This window comes from Dreissena polymorpha, chromosome 5 (assembly GCF_020536995.1).
Source record: "Dreissena polymorpha isolate Duluth1 chromosome 5, UMN_Dpol_1.0, whole genome shotgun sequence".
Classification (NCBI taxonomy): domain Eukaryota; kingdom Metazoa; phylum Mollusca; class Bivalvia; order Myida; family Dreissenidae; genus Dreissena; species Dreissena polymorpha.
This window is the reverse complement of record NC_068359.1, coordinates 91614266-91638889: the sequence shown is the minus strand read 5'-3', so window position 1 is coordinate 91638889 and position 24624 is coordinate 91614266. Positions and strand designations below refer to the sequence as shown.

General features: G+C 35.8%; 2 protein-coding genes across 4 annotated transcripts; both read right to left on the bottom strand.

Annotated features, from left to right (window-relative positions):
- Positions 1-7838: 7838 nt before the first annotated feature.
- On the bottom strand, positions 7839-17387 carry LOC127882430 (uncharacterized). Its single transcript, XM_052431061.1, has 7 exons — positions 15594-17387; positions 15051-15193; positions 14495-14641; positions 12477-12678; positions 12157-12240; positions 11605-11777; positions 7839-10780 (listed from the first exon to the last, which is right to left on the bottom strand). Exons 1-7 carry the CDS (start codon positions 17275-17277, stop codon positions 9056-9058), a joined length of 4158 nt encoding a protein of 1385 aa, XP_052287021.1. The 5' UTR covers positions 17278-17387; the 3' UTR covers positions 7839-9055.
- An 11-nt stretch (positions 17388-17398) lies between these two features.
- LOC127882431 (uncharacterized) lies at positions 17399-22040 on the bottom strand. Of its 3 annotated transcripts, XM_052431064.1 has the most exons (6): positions 21964-21983; positions 21810-21829; positions 19232-19360; positions 18939-19038; positions 17771-18841; positions 17399-17588 (listed from the first exon to the last, which is right to left on the bottom strand). In XM_052431064.1, the coding sequence occupies exons 3-5, from the start codon at positions 19313-19315 to the stop codon at positions 18186-18188; spliced, it is 840 nt and encodes a 279-aa protein (XP_052287024.1). In that variant the 5' UTR covers positions 19316-19360; positions 21810-21829; positions 21964-21983; the 3' UTR covers positions 17399-17588; positions 17771-18185. The 3 variants fall into 3 exon arrangements, with proteins under 3 accessions (XP_052287024.1, XP_052287023.1, XP_052287022.1); XM_052431063.1 differs by lacking the exon at positions 21810-21829 and having other exon boundaries at positions 21964-22040; XM_052431062.1 differs by lacking the exon at positions 21810-21829 and having other exon boundaries at positions 19232-19375; positions 21964-22001.
- Positions 22041-24624: the final 2584 nt, after the last annotated feature.

Sequence of the window (24624 nt, the reverse complement as noted above, 5' to 3'; positions counted from 1 at the left end):
AACAATAATTTTTTTAAACATTTGTAATTGATGAAAAACGATTGCAAAAATAATATCTAAGGTCATATAAAGCATTTTTATACCACCCTTCGAAGAAGAGGGGGTTTATTGCTTTGCACATGTCGGTCGGTCTGTTGGTCTGTCATTCCGTCCACCAGGTGGTTTTCCGCATGATAACTCAGGACGCTTGGGCCTAGGTTCATGAAACTTCATAGGTATATTGATCATGACTCGCAGATGACCCCTATTGATTTTCAGGTCACTAGGTCAAAGGTCAAGGTCACATTGACAAAAAACATATTCACACAATAACTGTCACTACAACGGAGAGCCCATATGGGGGGCATGCATGTTTTACAAACAGCCCTTGTTTATTTTATTTTAATCGGTTACTCTGAAAATTCTATTTATCATGATTTTTTTTTGCAACAAGGTGTTATGAAATTTAAAAAATGTCACAGGATTTTTAGACCAAAACTGTACTATGATAATACTATGATGCACTTCGCCAAAACATTTATAATTATATTGTTTATTCTTGAAAATGTATTTCCCCTATTCACTAAAAATAACACTTTTGATCAGAAAATTCATATATAATGATGTTTACTTTTATTTTCAAGAATCATTATGCCTCTTTTTAGTTGTATTTAGCCACAAGTTCTTGTCAGCCACTTACGGGTTATATGTTGCCTTCCTTTTACTAAATGCAAAATAATTCTACACTTTGAGACATTCATAAAATATTTTATGTCTTTACAACACCGACAGGCTAATTAATTTATATATCAAGTACTTCCATACTAACAGGACCATTCTAGGCGGGCAACCTAGCAACCCTGATTTGTTCATATCTTCCTATCAATATGTTATATGTGTTATGAGTCATTTGTTCGGAGAACATTTAATGTTTGTTATAACTTTTAAATAATTCAATGTTCAAAGTGATATTGTTATTGACCGATAAACCTGATTAAAGGGAATATTTTATTAATTATTTGCATTTTATCTAACATGAGAAATATTTGCCTAAATGTTTTTCAAACTATAGAGAAATCTATATACAATTAATAATTGACGACGTTTAACAAAAAAAAGAAATAGCAAAATGGTTTCCGGATGATAACTCAAGAACGCTTATGCCTAGGATCATGAAACTTCATAGGTACATTGATCATGACTCTAAGATGACCCCTATTAATTTTCAGGTCACTAGGTCAAAGGTCAAGGTCACAGTGTACCGAAATAGTAAAATGGTTTCCGGATGATAACTCAAGAACGCTTATGCCTAGGATCATGAAACTTGATAGGTAGATTGATCATGACTCGCAGTTGACCACTATTGATTTTGAGGTCACTAGGTCAAGGTCACGGTGACCCGAAATAGTAAATGGTTTCCGGATGATAACTCAAGAACGCTTATGCCTAGGATCATGAAACTCCATAGGTTCATTGATCATGACTCCCAGATGAACCCTATTGATTTTCAGGTCACTAGGTCAAGTTCACGGTGACCCGAAATAGTAAAATGGTTTCCGGATGGTAACTCAGAACGCTTATGCCTAGGATCATGAAATTTCATAGATACATTGATCATGACTTGCATAAATTATGACCCAATTTGAGGTCACTAGGTCAAAAGTCAAGGTCACGGTGACCCGAAATAGTTAAATGGTTTCCGGATGATAACTCAAGAACGCTTATGCCTAGGATCATGAAACTTCATAAATACATTAATCATGACTCGCAGATGATCCCTATTTAATTTCAGGTCACTATGTCAAAGGTCAAGGTCACGGTGACCCTAAATAGTAAAATGGTTTCAGGATGATAACTCAAGAACGTTTATGCCTAGGATCATGAAACTGTATAGGTACATTGATCATGACTCGCAGATGACCCCTAATGATTTTCAGGTCACTATTTCAAAGGTCAAGGTCACAGTTACTCAACTTTGAAAAATGGTTTCCAAATGATAAGTCAAGAATGCTTACGCCTATGATCATGAAACTTCTTAGGTACATTGATCATGACTCGCAGATGACCCCTATGAGTTATAGATCACTAGGTCAAAGGTCAAGGTCACGATGACTTGACTCAGTAAAATGGTTTCCGGATGATAACACAAGAAAGCTTATGCCTAGGATCATGAAACTTCATAGGTACATTGATCATGACTCGCAGATGACCCCTATTGATGTTCAGGTCATTATGTCAAAGGTCAAGGTCACAGTGAGTCAAAACAGTTTAATGATTTCCAGATGATAACTCAAGAATGCCTACGTCTAGGATCATGAAAATTCATTGGTACATTGATCATGACTTGCAGATTACCCCTATTGATGTTTAGGTCACTAGGTCAAATGTCAAGGTCAAAGTGACTCAAAGCAGTAAAATAGTATCCAGATGATATCTCAAAAATGCTTACGCCTAGGACCATTAAACTTTATAGGTACATTGATCATGACTGGTATATAACCCTTATTGATTTTCATATCACTTGGTCAAAGGTCAAGGTCACAGTGACTCATAACAGTAAAAAGGTTTCCTGATGATAACTCAAGAAAAGCAAGGCCTAGGATCATGAAACTTCATAGGTAACTTGATCATGACTGGCAGATAATCCCTATTGATTTTCAGGTTACTAGGTCAAATGTCAAGGTCACAGTTACAAAAAATGTATTCACACAATGGCTACCACTACAACTTACAGCCCATATGGAGGCATGCATGTTTTACAAACAACCCTTGTTTGTCTTATGTTGGTAAATGTTCATCTCTGTCAATTTTAGGTTAAGTTTGAAAGTAGGTCATATGTGGTCCAAACTAGGTCAACAAACCAAATCACAGAAAAAGTTAGTGAACAATCCAGAGGTCACATTGTTTTTCCAGATCTTCATGAAAATTGGACAGAATTGAATGTTATCTCGATGTAATAAAGTTTCAGTTTGAAAGTTGGTAGTTTGTCAAAAACTAGGTCATTAGGTCAAAATATAGAAAACTTCCTTTACCTTTCTACAGGTCACATTATCTTCCTGATTTTCATGAAAATTGCTTACAATGTCCATCTTAATCAAATCAAAAGCTGAATTTGCAAGTTGGTCCTGGCAGGCTAAAGCTAGGTTACAACTAAGTCAAATCATACACATGTTTTTGACACTATAGAAGGAGTTTTGGGTGAGCGATACAGGTCTATCTTGTTTTAGAACAGCCTGTAGTAAGAAAGGGAAGGTATTGTGTTTGTTTCAAAAGTCACATTTTATTGTTATTGGAAGTAACTGAGCAATTATATGATGTCATAGTTTTGGTTATTTTGCTCACTTGTTATGATGTGACAAGGTGAGCTTTTGTTATCACTCTTTGTTGTATTTTATCCAAAGTTTATTGTGAACACATAAGATAATTTGGGTGTCACCTCTTTGCCAGATTCTTATGAAACTAGTCACCTCAATGTCATTTTTGTTTTCATATTTTATCAAAAATTAGGGAACAAGGTCAAATATAAGAAAAGGTCTGTTAATACTTTAGTGGTCACATTCTCTCTCTGATCCACTTGTAAATTGGTTAGAACATTATTTTAAATGATTTCAAAGTCAAGCATGAAAGTAGCATATTTAACATTTAGGTCACAAGGTCTAGTCTCAGTGATTAACAGGTCACGTTCCAAAGTGGGTCATGTGCTTCCAAGCAGTTGATCAATAACTAAAATCATTAAAATCCATGTTAAAACTTACATTTTTTTACCTGATCTTCATGGCAGTTGATCAGAATGTTCAAATAAATAAAAGTAGGATCGTGGTAACAAGACTCAACTAGATCGGATAGACGCAAATAGTTTGTTCATACTCACAATGCCTTTTTTCTAGATCTTCATGAAAAATTAGTTAACACCACTAGGAAACAATCAGTTTCAGATGAGCCACATTGTGCTGTTAAAGCTATCTATGTATAGTATAGATTGTTACAAAACCTTGTTTATCAATAAAAATAAATGAAAAAAAATGACTTTCTAAAACTTGTAGTCTTGGATGATATATTCATCAATTTGTAATCTACGACAATCTTTTGAGAAGAAAAACAAAGTTTGATAATTATTATACCCCAACATACTGTGATTGGGGGCTAGCACAGGAATTCTCAATTATGTTCCTCGAAAAATAATGGGTAAGCATATTGTTGCTGTTTTATCCAGTTGTCTGGACCATTTCTCCCAAAAGAATTTTAAGTTCAAATATGAGATATTTAGGTAAATAAATTTCATTGAACTGATTGAAGGTATGCAGTGTCCAAGAACGAAAACGATTGCACCTCAACCATTAACTATTGGCCTGCGGATAAATGACAAGCAATAAAAATGACAAAATTGCGGTGATGTAGATTATCTTAAATGGATGCTTATTTATGTTATGCTTTCCGGTGATTTATACAGAAATATCAGTGAAATAAACTGGTATTTCACTTTTTTAAACAGTGAAAAATAACAGTGAAAATATCGATATTTTTCGCATTTTTTCTGGGAAAATCGATATTCCACCGAATCCAACAAATATCCTCTATATATCCATCCTTTTCAAAAGCATCGTCACACCAGTACTTTCAGTACTTTGATTGAAAAGCGTGGGGATATTGTGGTTATCTCCGTCGTCCGTCCTGGTCACTATCTCCTCCTACACTATAAGCACTAGAACCTGGAAACTTACACGATTGGTAGCTATGAGCATATGTGCGACCCTGCACTATTTTTTTTTCATAAAATTTTATTCAATTATATCCTGGGGTGTAGAGTGCCCCAGGTACCCGCTTAATGAACCTTAATATGTAATAACAAATATAGGTGACTTGGTATGTTTTCTTGATTAACAGGAAAAGTAATTATATTATTAAAATAAAAGCAGTCTTTGTACGTCTGCACGTTTAAGTTCTATACAGTCTTTATTCACGTCTGCACGTTTGAATAGTAATTACATGTAAAAGCGATAGAAAAACTGAGCAAATTGAAAGTTTTAACAAAAAATAGTCACCTTCCTAAATTAAAGCGGGTCTTAATTAGTAGTTAGTATTGAGTTTATATTTGTGCTTAAGTTAGTAAAATAGTATTGTATTCACACTTCCTTATTAATTGTAAGGAATAACAAAAGAAACAAAAAACATATAACATTTTGGAATTTTGATCTGACCCCTGGGTCAAAAGTAATGGGGTTTTGGGTGGGGCCGGGTCAGAGATTTTCACTCATTTTTTATTATTTTATGTACTTTGACATTGGCCATAACTTTTGCAATATTGAAGATAGCAACTTGATAATTGGCATGCATGTGTATCTCATGGAGCTGAACATTTTGAGTGGTGAAAGGTCAATGTCATCCTTCAAGGTCAAAGTTAAAAAAATCCAAGGGAAGTAATAAGCTTTATAGGGAGGTAATTCATGAACCTGCCTAATGATTTTTTTAAATAAATCAAAGCGGCTGTTTTATGTTATTTTACATTAACTTCTTCATTTCTACACCGATTTACTTCCAATTGATACTAAACATCTCAAATGAAAATACGGTCAATCTCAACTATGCATGGTCCCATTACCAACACTGGGGCGCTCTCTGGGTCAAACATGCGGCGTGGGGATACTCGTCGGCCTCTGCCGAGCCATTTCTAGTTGTACTTACCTCGTATGTTTAGTTGACACCTGTCATTTTTGTATCAGGTGTTTTGGGAGAATTAATGTATAAATAATCTTTACACAAGTTATGTTGACGTCCGTTTCATTCTGAGCTAAACCATCCGGAAATCTATAAGGCAGTCAATTTTGTATTCCTTGTTCGCATTTTTAACTTCCGGTTGAATGTAAACATACGGAGTGAAATTTATAATTTTTAAGGACTTGTTCACAGTTTCAAATTGTACGTTCGATAAAGCAACAAATATTAAAGGTTCACAACAGAAAATAGGCGAAATAACGAATAACACATATTGAATTTATCAGTTCGTTTATGAATAATCGTCAGAAGAAATCAGGAAAATAACGAAGCGTTAAAAAAAATACGAGGATTATTTACGTGTTTTTAAACACACAATGTTAATTTCAAACGAATTAATGATCCAGTGTTAACGTGATAGGTGTTCGATTTTGCTTCAAACGGTAATGAAACCGAATCCATTACTTTACCTTGCGGGAAAGTATTAAAAACATTATCTCTACATTATTGTGTTTCTAACGAAACGCGAATAATTTTCTTGTAGGCTATTCATACATATAATTATTATCTTTACATTATTTTTTTCTTGTTCGTAGATTCTATACATACTCTCTAACCAACTAAAATGACATTCTTGTAATACAAGAATTTTCTTGAAAATGTTTCTGCGTTCTGAGAACGTTTTCTATGGTATATAATAATCAGTCCTCAAAATGTAGTACATAGTATATTTATCCGAATTAACCGATAAAAGGAACAAAAACTTGAATCACAACTTTAACACAATGGATTAATAATTTTCACCTCTATACAAATTGGCGGGTGATAAAGGTCACTGAGGTCTTTGATAAATTAAAACAAAAGTATTTTACCATTCAGGTTAGGTTTGGATAATAAACATGGAGTGACAACGGAATTTAACCTAAAATAATATTCCGTCAAGTAATAAATAACCGATCTCAAAATAAAAATAGAAGTGTTAAGCATTGTTAAAGATGACTGCACTATCATAATGCTCCGCGAATTCTGGGACGAGGGGCATATAGTAACCGCTTTTCCGTTCGTCCAAATTCTTATTTTCATAAAATTGAGTTTGAATTGGTCTGAAACGAATTTCATCCGAATTCTGCCAATCGTTTCTGCACTACTCGAGTTCCGTCTGTCAGTGCGACATCCATTCTTTTCCGCGGGAGTTCTCAAACGCTAATGTTTTGACTTTGATGAAACTTGATGTTATAGCATCCCTTTTTGGTAAACATTTGCATCCGTGTTAGGTGGTCCCCGTCAATGATTGTTTAGTTTGTTATTTCTCTTTGATCTCTGACACTTAAGATCGGAATTGTATGAAACTTGATATGCAGGATCCTCAAAGGGTGGAGATGCGCACGAGTTATTGTCTTTTGATTATAATTGTTTCATTTTTCTAATGGATGTTTCGTTTTCGCGAGATCTCATGAATTGATGATATAATTTTACTGAATTTGATTTAAATGCTCACTTCTTTTAGCGTGGTCAAGCGCATATTGTCGTGTTGTTTTGCCCAATTTATTTTTCAGGGATTTATTGCCCTTTGGCCATTTGAATTATAATTACCTTTATCTCTTGATCTCACTTATGATTGTGTGACACTTCAATGGCAGCATCCCTATCGGGTCTGCATGCGTTTACTTTGAAGTTGTTTCGTTCACATCATTTTTCAGACTATTGCTCTTTAATACATTTTATAGCATGTTCTTATGAAATTTGTCATCTATTAAAGGTGTAACAAACTAATGATTCGCATTGGATTAAATTGTCCATGCAATATCTCTACAGAATGAACATCCGCATACTGTCATGTCGCTCCACTCCAATGAGTTTTCAGAGAGACTCATATCTGTTTAGACAACTGTTTTTCGTGCTGTAATAATTCTTATATATATATTATTCCAAAATAAGTGTTTAATTAAGTAAATGCAAGACAAAATTTATCGAAAAAGCGCTTTAAATATGATATGTTAATTTCGTTTGATCGACTACGGGATAAAGCTATATCCTTTATTTCTTTGTCAAAAACAATATTGTACCTTGTACTACGAGTTGTGGCAATAATGTCGTATTTGACGTCATTTAAATAAACACAATTACTCACTTTTTATAACAAAACATATTTGTATTGCTTTATTGTTTTGTGCAACGTTTTAAATTATAAAACAATTGAATATGACGTATGCATATAAATAAAGTGCATTCCTATTCAAATGTTTACATTAATTTCACATCATCAATGTAAGTATGCAACAGGCTGTTTTAGCTAATTGCAAAGCACCACACAGAGAATATAATAGTCTTATACCACAGTATTACTGCATACATATAAATGGACCGTGCTCTGTGAAAAGGGGGTTTAATGCATGTGCATAATGTTCACACAGGCTAATAAAGGACGAAACTTTCTGTTTTTATTATATTTTCTGTGTAAATAAAGAATCCTCTAAGCAAAAATCCAGTTAAAGTGGAGAGTGTTGTCACTGATTAGCCTGTGCATTAACGCACGTGCATTAACCCCCCCCCCCCTTTTTACAGAAAACGGCCCAAATGCAAAATTATAAAGAAATCGATACACTCGCCCGTGACATTAAGTGAAACAATATTGTACATTTTTGACATATACAAAATACCATTGAAAAAAAACAACTTTTTCATTCCGAATCGGATTTCAATATAAAGCGTCCTGTATAGAAATTTGACATTTGCCAGGGATACTCAATAAGCATTAAGACACATTGACTAGCTATAAAACAAATCAAACTGTACAATAATTGCATACATATTGTAACACAATAGATTTACATGAAAACGATAGTAACGGTAAATTAAATAAAGTGCATATTAAGCAATATATAGACGGGTAGGAGACTTGAGGAATATCAAACACAATTAACAGTGGATGTTTTTTTGTTTTCATGTGACTGAAATTTAATTAAAACATCAAATGAAATATAATATTGGAAACTGTTATCACATCTTTCATATATGTGAGAAAAAAGCGTAAATTATTATACAAATTCACATATTTTTCACAGCCCCATAACTTTTTTCTCTATTCCATTTCACGTTGAAAATGTTCAAGATATGCATTATTCAAAAACACGCAATCGATTGAAGTACAACAAAATAAAGAAAATAAAATTACTAATTTCTTTGTGAATTCGTATCCTCTAATAAATCGTTGTTTTCCTTGGTTCTTTGTCCTATTTAGTTTGTTCACGCGAGTAGAAATTTGTTATTTTTCTTGACAAAGTTATTGTGCATACAAAACAAAATATAAATGCGTGCATGCATTGTTCGTACACAGTTTTCACTGTCTGTTATTGAAACAGACTCACATAATGTAATGCATAGGCCAACGCATCAAGCTTGCCGCATTATTTTCAGGTCTATTTCCAGGCAATTGTTGGAGCAGTTCTTCCCTCTTTTCTTCATTTGTCTTGACCTCATTTTCATTCTTGAACATTCGGTGCACGTGTGCGAGCCATGTGTACCCTCTCGATTGGTTAACACGAGCCACGGTTGAGCTGGCGTCCTCTAATATTTCTCTAAAAACATCCGTGTGTTGCTGCCGTTTGTGTAAGGCAAAAATTCCTGAATATACAGCCAACATCGTTTCGTCAGAAAATTTGTGAAAATCTTCCCCAATCTTTAAATAATGTTGATATCGTTTATGACAATCGTACAAAATTGGAAGCGCATCCGAAACCTTGTGAACCAATACTAGAAACATTGCATAATCATGACAAAAGTTGTCAAAGTGGATTGCCATGGAGACAGGGACTTCCGATGGCCCATAGTAGCCGCTAATGTCTTTTTCAAGTATTTCGCAGATTTTTTTCATTGGACATCCTTCCATGACTTGTTGGATTAGAGTCCTTGACAATTGACCTTGCAGCTGCTTATCAACGTATGTGGCAAACCAAATCTTTCCAGTAGTGGTCAAGCCACTGAAACATTCTTGTATAAAAATTTCATAAGACATTGCATCTTCACATGTTGCTACAGAGAGACGGGTTTGGTAGGCTTCATTCATCGATTCCAGGGCAAGATCGTAGCAGCCTTTGTTTATATTGTACTTGGCGATGTCTATCATGCATGGGACAAACACATTGAGGGTTGTTATCTTGCTGCCAAGAAACTGTTCCGAAGCTGTTTTGACTTTGTTATATGTAGTTTCTGCATCAGGAATAGCTTTGAAATTCTCGTCCAGTTGCCGAAGTACAAGTAATGGTTCCGCTCGTAGATTCTCTAAACTTCCAACAACTGCACTAATGTCAAAGTCATCCAATGTTCCAATCATATTCCATGCAGGAATGAAATAGTTTGGGAGATGCTTTAAAGTAAAGCATCGCCGAATTTCATCAATAATCATAGTTACACACGCGCCATAATTGCTTTCCCAGAATTCAGAAGGGCATCGTTCACAACAATACAAAAATGGATTGATAATCCACTCTAATTTGAAATATAGCAGAGAATTCAATACTTCAAAACACATTCCGTTTGCAACGAGAAAACAATATTTCTGATGCACGGACATCGCATTTCGAAACAGTGCTGTCTGTGCAGTTGCGAAACAGAACTTCCACTCTTTGAACGGCTCAGTGCTGCTGACATGGGCTTCTGGAATCAAATGGCAACCTAAGGAAGAAATATCATGTATAACCTCTTCCGGTGGCCAGCTCACGTACCGTACCCGTTTAATCCATTCCGATGCCTCTTCAGGCCAGTAAGGCCAGTGCATTACGTAAAATGCATCCACATGGTTGTTGTCATCTGTCGGTATAGTAAATGTGTAAACACTAAATTTTTCACTTAATTCATATTCATTTTTATCATTATGAACGTATGTGTGACCTGCAGAACATATTGTCCCATGCCCTACCAATTTGCAATTTACTCTTTCGGGTGGTGGGCATTCGTAAAGTATCGTCAAATCCATCCAATTGTACTTTACATCAGGGTGTTCATAAAACGTGCAAAGAGTACTACTGTATATTCCATCAGCAATGGAACCAGTTATGACCGTTGGGTAATGTCCTCTATACTGCTGCCACTTAAACGAAAAATAAGAGGATAATTATTAACATTTCAAACAATACGCGACGCTAAAGTTATTGACACTTTAAATAGCATGCAATTTTTTAATACTGTATATCCATCAAGACCTATTTTGAAGTTCATCATAATAATAGCTATTAAGAGGAATAATTTAAGGTGCAACGTCACAGATATGACTGATGAAATATCAAGAAATATATTATTTCAAATACATGAAACAAGATAGTATTAATAGAAATGCGTTATATTACCATGTTTAAATATTATAAACGTTAAATCTCCTTGGATTGGTTAATTCGACGCAATTGTTGAAATCCATTTCAAAAGCCGCTCAAGACGCTATAGAGCTTTTTATAAATCTTGAGTTGTTTTTGTGAAATTAGGAAGTTGGTGTTACTAGCAAAACAAGTTCACTTCTTAAAACGATTTTGTTTTTAAATAATACGTTCAAATGTACAAAACATTGTGTAAAATCGTGTAGCGTTCTACTCTCACACAGAGGACCCGGGTTATCCCTCTTACGAGCTTTATAATGATGTTGAAACATGTGCACTTAATTTTCGGTAAATTGTATAAGTTAATGAAGAAAAGTATAAATTACAATAAAAGAAACATGATTATAAGCTGATATAAGTTTATTTGTATGTACATTATCTGAATAGCGTTGTTTGATGATTGAATAACAAACATTGAACATTGCAACAACTAAATAAAACAATAGAAACAGTATTTCAAAAGAAGTATTGAACTAGAATATAATTCTAGTGGAAAAAAAACATGCACGAAGACGTCGTCTTACATATAATGTTTTTAACTCACCGCGTTTGCATTCTGCGTCCACTTTTGTAAGGAAGACGATGACAAACGCGCCGCCCCACCCACCAATGTCTTCACAGGAAGAACACTTGTCATCAGAAATGACAGACAACACATCGGGATCTTACTTTCAATGTCCACGTGGTCTTTCAAAAACGATGCCACAATTGTGTGATCTAATTGCATATAAGAATGAAAACATTGACAGCACAACTGCAGAATAATATTATGAAACCACATATGCTGCAATAAATGTTCAGTTGAAATTAACGTAACATGATTATGTTTAACTGTTCATTTCATGGACAGGTTATGCATTTACCTTTAAACACATGTATATTGTGTTTTGAAGTATTGATGGATTGTTTACGTAAATCAAAGAAAACACACGTGATTACTATACCACCATTGTATGCCAGTTTAATGGGGCTTATTAAATATGTGACAATTTTGTTAAAACATCAAACAGATATAACGTTTACAGATTCAAAATAGCACTTGTGACGTACAATTCTTGTCATATGCTATTAATTTACGTATAAGCGTTTTACACACCTTCATCGCCTGTTACTTTGTCAGTAACCAGCAAAATTGATTTTTCGTCTATTAATTCAGCGGATACATTCTCCTCTGGACTATCTGTGTTTGAAATATATCGTGTAAGTATTAGTTTCACAAAATACGAACATAATCTGAAAACGTTTTAAGCAATTGCATGATACGAACAAAGAGGAAACCTTGGAAATCGACCAATTGCTGATTCAGTTAATATAATTATATAAGTATAAGATTAAGCGCGTGAGTATACAGTCTGAATCACGCAAGTGGAAATTCGATATACGTGATATACATAAAAATGAAGAGAGAGCTCATACCATTATGTCTAAGACTTGTGTAATGACTTTCTCCGACATGTCCCAATAATATAGCAGGTATTTGTTCCGGCTGTTTTGATGATGGTTCCACTGATGTCCAAGAAGATGTTTTGCCATTCACACTCAAAATTTTGATTTTCCGTCCAGTTATGTTAGCGACAGCCCTCAAAATTACATGATCGCCCCATTCGCCCTCTTTAATCTGAATACAAATACACAATGAGTCTCGTTCTAGAAAAACTGGACTGAATAAATGTGCGTGAATGGTCGTCAAACTGGACTGAATGAATGTGCTTGAATTGTCGTCAAACTGGACTGAATGAATGTGCCTGAATTGTCGTCTGGACTGAATGAATGTGCGTGAATTGTCGTCAAAGATTAGCCTGTGCAGGCTTATCCGCGACAACACTTTCCGATTTTACGGATTTATTTGTTAACGTGAGGTCTCTTCTAAACGAAAATCCAGTCTAAGCGGAAAGTGTCGTCCCTGATTAGCCTGTGTGGACTGCTGTTTCCCGTACATGCGTTAAGCCCGGTTATCCTAGAGCGAGGCTCATATGATAATGAACTGGTCGCAGGTGATCGTTTGCATTACTTTTCACATAAATTAGACTATGACGCAGTCTTAAACGATAACACACTTTTTTTTAATATTAATCTGATATCCAGTTGCTTGGAAACCAGCATTAAGCTTCTGTGCTTTAGTCTTGTTCTTTTAACAAATGTTTTTGTTGAAACTTGTTTAGATATCGATAACATAAAATTACTTCGGAATAGTATTAATGGCATTTTAATTTTAAATTTGATCAACAACTTATCAGGAAATTAAATAGCTCTTCAATACATGAAGTTAAAGGACTTTTTGCAGATCTATATTACATGGCCCAACCCTAACCCTAAAAACTGTGCTTGTCTAATTAGTTGTAAACTGATCACCAATAATAATAAACGCGATCTTTCCCTGAAAAGTAAAAAGGATCTACATATACCCATGTGACACAGTGGGCAAACAAATATTGCGAAATATCAGTGATTAGAAGTTTGTAAGTTTTCTTTACAGAGCTTCTATTATCTTGTCCCCGAATATATACAGTAAATGAAACGAATTGTAGATCAATTCCAAACAGGTCCATGCTTAAAACTTGCGATAACGTGTCATTTTTGTACCTAATTTAGTTATAAATGTAAATTCCAGCACAATTCTTCATATAACACCATTTCAAACGTAAAAATACGCTGAGCATCCTAAAATAAATTATCGACTTTTGATCCATTCAATTTTATATAAAAATCATCCCTTTAATGTAATCCTCAGTACATCGAACATGTTTAAAGACATTTTAAAGGAACGGAAATACATTTCAATTGACGTGCATTATGTTTATTTCTCTAAACACTATTTCGATTGTAAGAAACCAATTTAATTATGGTATACAGGGTGCTGGATCACGTGACTTTGTGGGAACCGGTAAATGTCGCTTTTTTTCGAATAACTTTTTTAAACAATGTTCTTAAGAATTTCAACTAGTGCAAAAAGACAGATCTTTTATGCTGCTTATGACTTTGCGAAATTTATCAGAATTATGTCTTTTATGCACTAAAGAATTTTGCAAATGAATTTCAACAACTTCAGATATTTGTAAAAATTAAGTTCCTAACGGTGTGTTTACATTCTGTCATGCCCGTGTGTAAACCCCTTTGATTCTGCACTCTGGTTAAGCTTAAAAACTTTAATAAGTACGCGACTTACTCAATGAATCTCAAGCTATCGGCTGTATCGATTCTATATGCTTAATAAACATTACCATCATGTGTTGTAACTTATTCATACATCATTCAATGCAAATGGATGTGATAGATAGGGCAGTATTTAATTCTTACTGTTAGAGCGACATGCCAATCGACAAAAACGATTGTCAAAGTGGTTCCTAATTTCATTTACCCTCTGCCTACTGGAAATGAAAATATGTATTTTCCATTTGTTGCAATATTCGTTTATAAGTGTAAATACAATTTACCATTCTTTGTAGATATGAGTCCCAGTTCTCGGTCATGAATGCTTGGAAATGGGTGTTGCTGTCATCAGAACAGTAAGGATTTTCTTGTAACCAGAAGACGGCTGTTTCTCTTAGCGTTCTCGCAGTGTATTCTAAATCGTTGTATGTCTGAAATATAATATAAATAAATATGAATGCCATAACTGTTAGTTTCATGGACACTTCAAAGCATTGACTAAATTTTAGTACCGCATAAATATAACTTAATTCTGCAGAAATAATCGTATTTAAGCGTTATTAATAACGCAATCCGTATTATTTAAACGCTAAACAAAACAACTTTTAGTCTCATACCTAATTGCGACCCACAGTTCGGGTTTACTAGCTTTACTTATAGTTTTAGTTAAATTAGTTTTAACTAAATTGAATATAAACGGCAATATACTGGGCAAAGCATATTTGGTAGTGAATTGGTAGTGAAACACAACAACAGTACTCTGCTAAAGAATGATGAAAATATATGAACGCTTATTTGTCTGAAGTTATGCTTTTTAATTCTTTGTTAACAGTATAACACCTGTAGCTGGTCGCACACGGCAGTGAACATGCAGTTGCCATCAGGAGGTACGTCGTTTACCACCAGGCCTTGTTTACGAGCCTCATGCATCAAACCCTGAATGTTCTGGGTGAAATCACCTTGGCAGTCAGGGTTTCCGCACACTGCAAAATGTTTTATTACCGTAACAATCATGCCCTATATCGGTATTGTAATTAAATCAAGAAACCATAACATCGACCGCCCATCCACAAGCCAAACAGCCAACCCCCAACCGTCTGCACGTGCGCTAATCCGTTCTTTTGTCCTTATATATGTTTGTCCGTCTGTCCGTCTCTCTGTCTGTCAGTCCGTCTGTCGACCGTTCGTTCGGTTCGTCCGTCCGTCCGCCCGCATACCCGTCCTTCCGTCAGTCCGTCTTTCTGTATGTCCGTTTCATGTCTGTCTGTCAGTCCGTCCGTGGGTCGTTCGGTCGGACCGTCAGCCCGTCCGTCCGTCTGTCTGTCTGTTCAGATCCAGTTTAGAACTATCAGTTAAGCTTACAAAAACGCGTATTACACATACCGATGCATTTAATCTTTTTCGACGATTGCTGCGTACGAAGTGCATCAAAAGCTCGGGCGTACGTCTCCGATCTTTCTGACACATCTCGCTCTGCCTTTAGCATGAAATCCGGTTTGCCTTCAAAATGTACACTTTGTTGTGATAGGACGTCGTGTTCACGTCGTGAATCGTTTGATTGTAAAGAAAATTCATTTGTAGATACATTTTCGGTTGATTGAATACTTGCGTTGCCATGGTGTCGACTTTTTCTGTTTTGTTTTATAATAATTGCGATATTTATATCACCATCTTTCTGCTCGGGGTGTCTCTTTCCTTGAGAAATCAAAAAAGCTTTCACTGCGGTAGGCAAATCACGTTCGTCCACATCATCTCCGTCATCGGAATTTGTACTTTTATCCAAATCATGTGTTTCCGATATGCTTTTTGAAAACTCCCGAGAATGCGCAAGTACTTTTGCCTGAGTTTTGTCAGTATTCACTGACACACGTTTGTCGTTGGTAGGCAAATGTGTATATTTATGCGTTCTTTCTTCTTTGTATGTTGTTGGAGAATTAAGTGTGCTCTGTGACGATTCAAAACCGTTTTCCAGATTAGAAGAAGGCAAGTTATCATCCATAGCGATGGGTGCTGTCGGTGACATTTTTCTAATGAATTTAGTACCGTTTGACGTTACACGTTCCTCCAGAGATGTTTTGATTGGCGATTTGTTTTGATTGGACGATGATTTTAAACCGGTATGTGTTGCCAACGATATTTCTGCCTTGGTGTGAATTAGACAGTTATCGGTATTGGGCATTTCCACTGAACTGCGTTTGTAAAGGAAACTTTTTATCATTCGATGAATTGTGAGTGTTGTCTGTCTTCTCAAATTGTTCCTTTCTTTTTTCCCAAAATTCTGATTGAAAATTATTTTCATCAGCTCTTGTTTCGGGAACATTCTGGTTGTTCGTTTCAAATTTGACATTTGGATTTTGCCTGACTCTGGTACCTTTGATGCAGCGTGAGCTGGGGTGCGTGTCTCTTGTTTCGGAGAAAACAAAAACCTATTCTGATTTTTAGTTTCTATCTGTGCTGCGTCATTTCCGCCAAAATGGTGTCTTTTAATGTCGATCAGAATGTTTTTCTGTTGTTGTTTTTCAATTGCTATATTTAATTCCTTTTTATTGTAAACATCACACAATAACATCGCGTACGGTATATCACTGAAAGCTGGTATATCATCATGGTTTATATCTGATTCGCCGCCAAACAAATCCCTTTCGATTCCATATAGTTGACCTTTTCTAGTAAAAGTGTTCTCATGTAATGGTGTGGAAGTATGTGCGGACACTTTCTGAGAATATGTTACATGCGGAGAAGCGTCGCTTAGAAAAGCCTCATTTCTTTCTGATCTATGAATCCTCGGGTAAATTCGTTTTTGCGATGATTGAGATGCGTAGTTTTCCTCAAGTCCATTAAGACCTCCGGACCCAAATAGTGGTGAAAATGCTACTTCCTCACTTTCACCATGATTAGCAGAGTCTTTAGTTTCGGAAATCGAAGTCTTTTCATTTATTGATGTATCTGCAATTGAGGGCGTATTTTCAAATGACAGTTTTGAGGCGGAATTTTGACTCAATCCCCTTACTGCACCTAAAGAGTCCTCGGAAGTATCTGTTTGTAAATGTGTTCGATCTTTCTTCATGGAATCATCATTTTCTGTTTCTTTGGAAGCTATTGTTTTAGATAAATCGCGACGTGGGGGTAAGTTTTCAATCGACTTTTCTGAAAGGAATTGTCCCCAAAGTCCATGTAGACCAGCCGAATGATGTCAACATGCCGATGGGCCGATGGTTTTACAATTTGACTTGGTTGCTTACCTTCAAATGTTGTGCATTGCATTGTGGTATGTTCTTCTCCCTTTGTTGATACCAAATCTGCATGTACTTGATTCTTATAAACGTGAGTCTTGGGTGGTGCGTATTTCGTGCAAATGTGCTTCCTCTTTTGCATCCACTTTTAATGACACAAAGTATAATCAAAATTATTAAAAGACTTATAATTAAATAATGCTGTACATTATAAACTTGCATTGTGTTCCAAAATTGCAAACTTTTTTTCTTAATTATCCCAAAACAATACAATGTAATAAAAACAACTTATGTTTAGGCATTTACTAACATAAAATTGTCCGTTACCTTTGTTTTTATGACAGTACCAAAACCCTTGGTCAACATCAGTTCCTTCTAAGTGATCCCATGGTATGTATCACTTGAATCGAATCTAAACTTTTCGTATGTGAAGGTGCTATTTCAGCTCTGATCTCTTCAACCGATTCGACTGTACATCCCGCACTTGAATGTTGGAGCTTTAACGACTCTAAGGCGTCCAGCTGTTCGTGGTGGGATACTTCAAATAAGTCTCTCGGCATTTGCAACGAATCAATTTTAACGGGCGAGTTGATGCCTTTGTTTTGTGACGATATTCACAATGTCTTGGCTAACCAAAAACACATTCGTTTTATCGAGCGTGTCTGGCCCTTCATTATGAGCGTCTGAAGAAGTTTTTGTCAAATGGAAGGACTCAACCGTGTTTTGCGCGTCTAGTCCTTTGTTATGTGATGAATCTAAAGGTATCTTCAACCTCTATGTTCCCGAATGCGTTTAGCCATTCGTTAGGTGGCGATTCCCATGTGTCATCCGGTACATGGAAAGAGTCGATGCTATCAGGCGCAAGTAGGTGTTCGTGATACGATGATTCAAATGCGCCGTTGGCCAATTGAAACCAGTCATTGTTACCAGGCGTATGTAACAGTTCGAGATATGGGAGATCCAATACAACTTCCTTCTCAGGGACCGAAGTAACACTTGGCTGCTCGGGATCTGATGATTCCAAAGTGTCTTCTCCTGCTTGTAACGAGAAGATTTCACCGGGCGTGAATAACTGTTCTCTTTGTAAGGGCTTCTGCGGGACTGCAGTGTCGGGAATCGAGGCACTTTTATTGACGACGGCCAACCACTTTCTTCCTGGTGAGCTGTACGCATCTATCTTTTTTCGACTACTATCAACGCGATAAGATGAGCTTGACCGAGCGCCATCAGATGATTCCAATATTTCTGTTTTTCTATCTGTTTCATAATCTGGAGATACGATAGCTTCAACTTTGTCTTTCACAAAGAGAGAGACACCATTACTTGTATCATTCGGAGTATCACACTTTTGTGTGATGTCTTTTAATTCACTTTCCGCGACAGGGCTTCTGCAATCCTCTGTAAAAGATTAAATAATGATTATAGTAAATGTCGTAATAAGCGTATATTTCAATTTCAAATTTTTACCTAAGTATAACAAAACCTAAGATCTTACTCATATCCATAAAACGCTGACACACGCAGGACTTCTGTCGGCGCTGGGACGCCGTCATTTCAAGCTTTGACTTCAGGGTTAAGCAACTTCTGCAGAAGACCTGTCAAATAAAGCTGTATTTATGAGTTTAGTGTTGTGACAGTTGTATGTGTAAAATTAACACCATATTGAACAATTTGCACTTAACGTCGAAATAATATTTATGCTAATTACTTAATTTTAAAACAATCACTTTACTTCAAAGCAACTGACACAAACCGTAACAAAAAAAAAACACAATCATTTAAATATACCTTTCCACATGTGTCACAGGCATCTTCATTTCTTTCGCTTTGTACGATTTTTCTTCCGCAAGCGCAGCACGTGTTGTACACCATGATTATTTACGAACATGCAGTCTCATCCGTGTCATTTTATAGTTCCTAAACCAAAAAGGACTGAATACAAATGTAACAGCTTTAAACGAATACGTGAGCGTCATTTTTTTTTAACTTATCACAGAAGCAATTCTCTACTCATATCTCAATTGGTGTAACAAAATCAATTCTTACGTTATTTATACATAGCGTACATGAACTTCAATGTCCTGGAAAAAAAACATTCGCGAAACAACCTGGGCTATATTTCTTCCTTCTTACATCCATCGTTTTAAAACGTACTTCAGTTGTGTTTAACCCTTTAATTTTAAATATACAAACTACAAGGTCCGTTTTTAATGCAGTTAAGTTTACTAAGTGAGCAGTCCCGGATTACCCGTCAGGCAGAGTAGGCAACTGCCTGATGGCCCCGAGCATTTTAACCCATTTATGCATAGTGAACTCTCCCATCCTTCTAAATTGGATCAATTTATTTCCTAAATTAGGGAGATCTAGTATATTTATTTCTATATTTAAAATATTTCTTACAGAAATTCCTTTCAGCAAACAGCGCAGACCCTGATGAGACGCCGCATCATGCGGCGTCTCATCTGGGTCTACGCTGTTTTTCAATGCCATTTTTCTAGACGCTAGGCATAAATGGGTTAAGGGCCCCATGAAACCGTGACGAATTTTATTTTTTACTTTTTTACTTTTACTTAATATTATGACTTGACAAAGCAAATTATTGTATATCAATGTTATGTTCCGATTAAAGGCTTGGCATTGTCTTGCCAAGTAACAATCATTAAGTATTTGCAAAACCGTATTGTATTGCTGTTTTTAAACGAGTGAAATCGACTGGACATTGGCGTTCTAGTAGTCACTTGGTCAACAAGGGGCCTGTGGCGTGGGCCAAAAAGGTTTCACTGCCTATGGGACTCCACGGCTCTAATCCGGCACTCTAATCCGGCACTGTTAGTGAGGCTTATAAAATCTAAACCGCTAGCCTTTGCAAACGGTTGAGGTTTACGTGCCGAGCAAATTAACTTATCTGCGTCCAGCACCTACCTTGTGTTCTACTAGTGCCATATCTTTTCTATCTTAATGTCGAAAGTAAACAGATGCATATTTCCATAGCAAACTCTAAACACATAATGTCGTCACTATACTGCGATTGTTCGGTGTTTTCAAATATTGTTTAAATCACCAACATATATCATATGATGTATTATGTCGTAAACCCATTTATGCCTTGCGTATAAAAAAAAGGCCTTGGCAAACAGCGAAGACTCAGATGAGACGCCGCATGATGCGGCGTCTCATCAGGGTCTACGCTGTTTGCTTAAAGGAATTTCTGTAAGAAATATTCTAAATATAGATTTAAATATACTAGACATCTCATTTTTTGTAAATAAATTGTTCCAATTTAGAAGGATGGGAGAGTCCACTATGCATAAATGGGTTGACGGTAGTATGAAGATGGGATGCGTGTCTGTTTCACCTGCTTCACGTGTATATCAGAGTTGTTAGTGGTAATGTTGCTTGGTTTCATAACCGTTACTAATAAAATCAAATAAGTAACATACTCAATTCGTTTCATAAAAAAAACAGTTTTAGTGCTGGAATCTAAAATATTTACACTGAACAATATCACAGATCAACTTAACTGATATACTTTACAATTAGTGATTTTTTATGAAAAGGATTTTTGCTTAGTAAATGATATATGTTCAAATCCATTTCAAAAAATGATAATACAGTATGTTTACAGCATAAGTTTAAAGGGGTCTTTTCACGTTTTGCTAAATTGACAAAATTAATAATAAAAACAAGATTGTTTCAGTTTCGCTTGTGTTCGTTTTAGTTATGATATTTGTGAGGAAACAGTAATACTGAACATTAAACATGCTATAAAATATCCATTTTATGCATCTGTTGACGATTGAAATCCCTATAAATTATGAAGCGTTGCAACGCGAAACGATTAAATAATTTGGGGAGTTCTGTTGTTATCGTTATATTTTGTGATACTACTAGGATTCCGTATAAAGAGTATAAAATACCCTTTATGTGAGCGTGGATGGCCGACTGGTCTAAGCGGTAGACTTTAACTCCAGGACTCAAGGGGTCAGTAGTTCGAGCCCAGTTGACGGTTACTTTTTTCTTTTTTTAATTGTATTTTTTTTTTTTACAATGTTTACATTTATCAATTTAAAGCATTTAATGACAAACTTCAATACATGCAAAAATCTCTGAAAAGGCACAATCTGACTACTATATATACATATTGATATTTAGTGCAAAGGCAAGATTAATGTGTGAAGTGTTCGGCTGTATTCGAACGTTTTACGAATGGGTATTTAAATACCGTTTTTAACACAAATTAAACTATATTCTGTTTATATGTGCATTAATTTCTAGTTTAACGCTGAGATTGTTGTTTAAGTATCATACAAAGAACACTTTAAAGATTTCAATTCGAAAGTAGATAAAATAAGAATACACTGCTTACCTTTTAAACTTTGTGTTTTCCTTAATATGTAAAGATCGTTACATCATAAAATTTAACAACGATTTAATATCTTAATATCTTACTAATTCTTTGGTTACAAAAGCACAATGAAATAACGAATTAAAATAACGTAAAGCTATATTTGCTATTTTACCTTCTGAACGATCTCGCAACCTCAGTTTCGGTTTCAAATCGAAAGTTGACTGTTCAGGAAATCCAATCCCTGTCGTGGGGGTAACTACTTCCTCAAGTGCACTGACGATCGCGGTTGATGCTATTTCGTAATTGTAAATTAATACGCAGCTAAGGCCAAAATACTGGTGTCTGTTTCTACAAACATCTCAATAGCTTCGGTAAGACGTCTAAAATACTTTTATTCGTTTTGCTGTTGTTGTTTTTTGCGCCGCCGATTTCCACTTATTTAATTAAAATGGATTATGAACTGCCGTAAAGAAACCTTCAAAATCCATATTTGACTTTTTTTCTTAATTTAATTTAATTTAATTTGACAATAATTCAACGAATATGATCGAATAGCGAAAATTTGATCGAAAAGTCGGTATGTTAATTTAGTTAATATGATCGAATACAGCCAAAAGAATCGAAACATCAATTTTGATTAAAAAAAAACGGGATCGTTTAAAAGCGGTTGGTGGGGTAAATGGAAGCAAACAATACTTTTAAAAATAATTTATAATCTTTTAACTTCGCTCAATTAACACTTTCTATTTGTTGCTTTATGTCAGTTTTAAGGATGGGCTTAGCTTGTTTGTTAACATTTCGTGATCTTTGTTATTGTCGAATTATTTAAATTGCCTGAACGGTGCATGCATTTTTTATGAAACAAATGATTTAAACCATGCAAACTCATTGAAAATAGTTTAATCGCAGAGGAGAAAGTTTACACCCAGTCCACTGTGAGCATTCTAATCTTGTTTTGTTTTTTAACATGAAAACGGAAAACGACAATGCCTTATACATGTTAATATCTAAAATAACTTCCTGTGATGTCAGATATCGCGAGTATCAAGTACCGATTAGTAACATTACATTCAACAATATAAGTTGCTCTTCGCCAAAATTTTAAGGGAAATTCACACTGAAGTCGTACCTAAGGTATGTTTGCATATAAGAATTGTTAAGCTCTTTCATGTCGATCAGACGCAGTTGATAACGGTTCCATTTCATCGTACTTCGTTACAGTTCCTAAGCTCTGTTCTGTGTGTGTGTGTGTGTGTGTGTGCGTGCGTGCGTGCGTGCGTGCGTGCGTGCGTGCGTGTGTGTGTGTGTGTGTGTATATATATTCCCATTTAGTAGTTAAAGGTTAATTGTATACTAAAGTTTCTCTCTTGCTGGTGCAACTCAATGTTCAATTTGTGTATTCAATGATTTTATGTTTTTTGAGCGCGTGTTTGTGTGTAAGTCAGAGTTTATTTACAGGTCCTCGCTGAGTCTTCACGATTACAATGTGTGCAAACCCTGCCCCTGAGACCTTCCAGGGACAAACATTTAATTTTGATCCAAAGTAGGTCAATGTAGATCAAATTTAAACCCGATTTTCCGGGTGTTCGGCGGAATTTTTTTTAACACAAACCAGTGCCCGGTGGTCAATGTGACCCAAAGGTTCGCTGTTAGTAAAACAAGAAAAGGCGGGGTTGCTATGATGAGGTGTTGTATGCGTTAGGTTTCTGTATTGCATATGGCTGTTGTGTGTTTGTTGGAGTGGAAATGGGAACAGGAGAGAGAAGTCAAACTGTTCGCGTAGGTTCGTCGTAAAATTCAATTTCGTTTCAGTTCCCACCGCGCAGAACCCACCATCTTCCAACAAGCGGAACCCATGCCAGAAACGGCCCGCCCGCACACCAGACCCCGCCCGAGCCTCCATCCACCGTAACAATCGAGAGATCTCACATCCATCCTCTCGCTGCCCGTGACAACAGGTCGTCCACTGTTACATATCCCCGTCCGAAACTCCGACCCACTATCCCAAAAACATCCAGGCCGCGTACCAAGCAGGATAGCGGCTAACAAGCGCAGTATCTTACACACATGTTTTGACATTTAATTATAACATATTTAATGGTTAAGCATAATACTTTCAAAATGGAATTAATTAGTGGATTATTACATGTTATCTATTTACCTATTTATTTATCTATATATAAATGTATACTTTTTCTTATTATTACCATAATCATTATTGTTATTATAATTACCATCATCAGTATTATTATCATTATTATTATTTTTATTTATTTGTGATTGATTGTTTAAAGTTTGTTAACTAAATTGTGTGTCTGTTTACTGTGCTCTCCGCCCAAAAAGAGGTGTTAGTGGGGTTTCGAGTGGGACACAGGACACGCCCGATTCCAGAGGCGTCCATGGTTCTTTTAAATGCCCGGTGTAGAGCACCGATACACTGCACACCCACTTAACGTCATGTTAGTTAGTTAAGTTAGCAGCTGCAGTATTGGTTAAACAAATTCACACAAAAACTAACCACTATATATGTGAGCAGCGAACGCAAACCTAGCGATTGATCTGAATGGTTATACGGTTTTCAAGTTATTAGCCGGGAAAAGTAATTGGTATGAATATAAAACATTACTCTGCTGGTGTGTGCCTTTGCTACGGCTCAAATGGGCACTCACTGCTGAAGTTTTGTATGTTGTCTGTTTGGGTGTGTGTTGTTGTACGGGTAAGATTATGTTTTGAAAGAGCATTTAACATATGATTGTAGGAAGGGGCTGTGTTTTGTGTTTTCAGGCCGAGATGACTAGTTGTTGTTTTGTTGTTGTTGTGTTGTTGTTTGTTT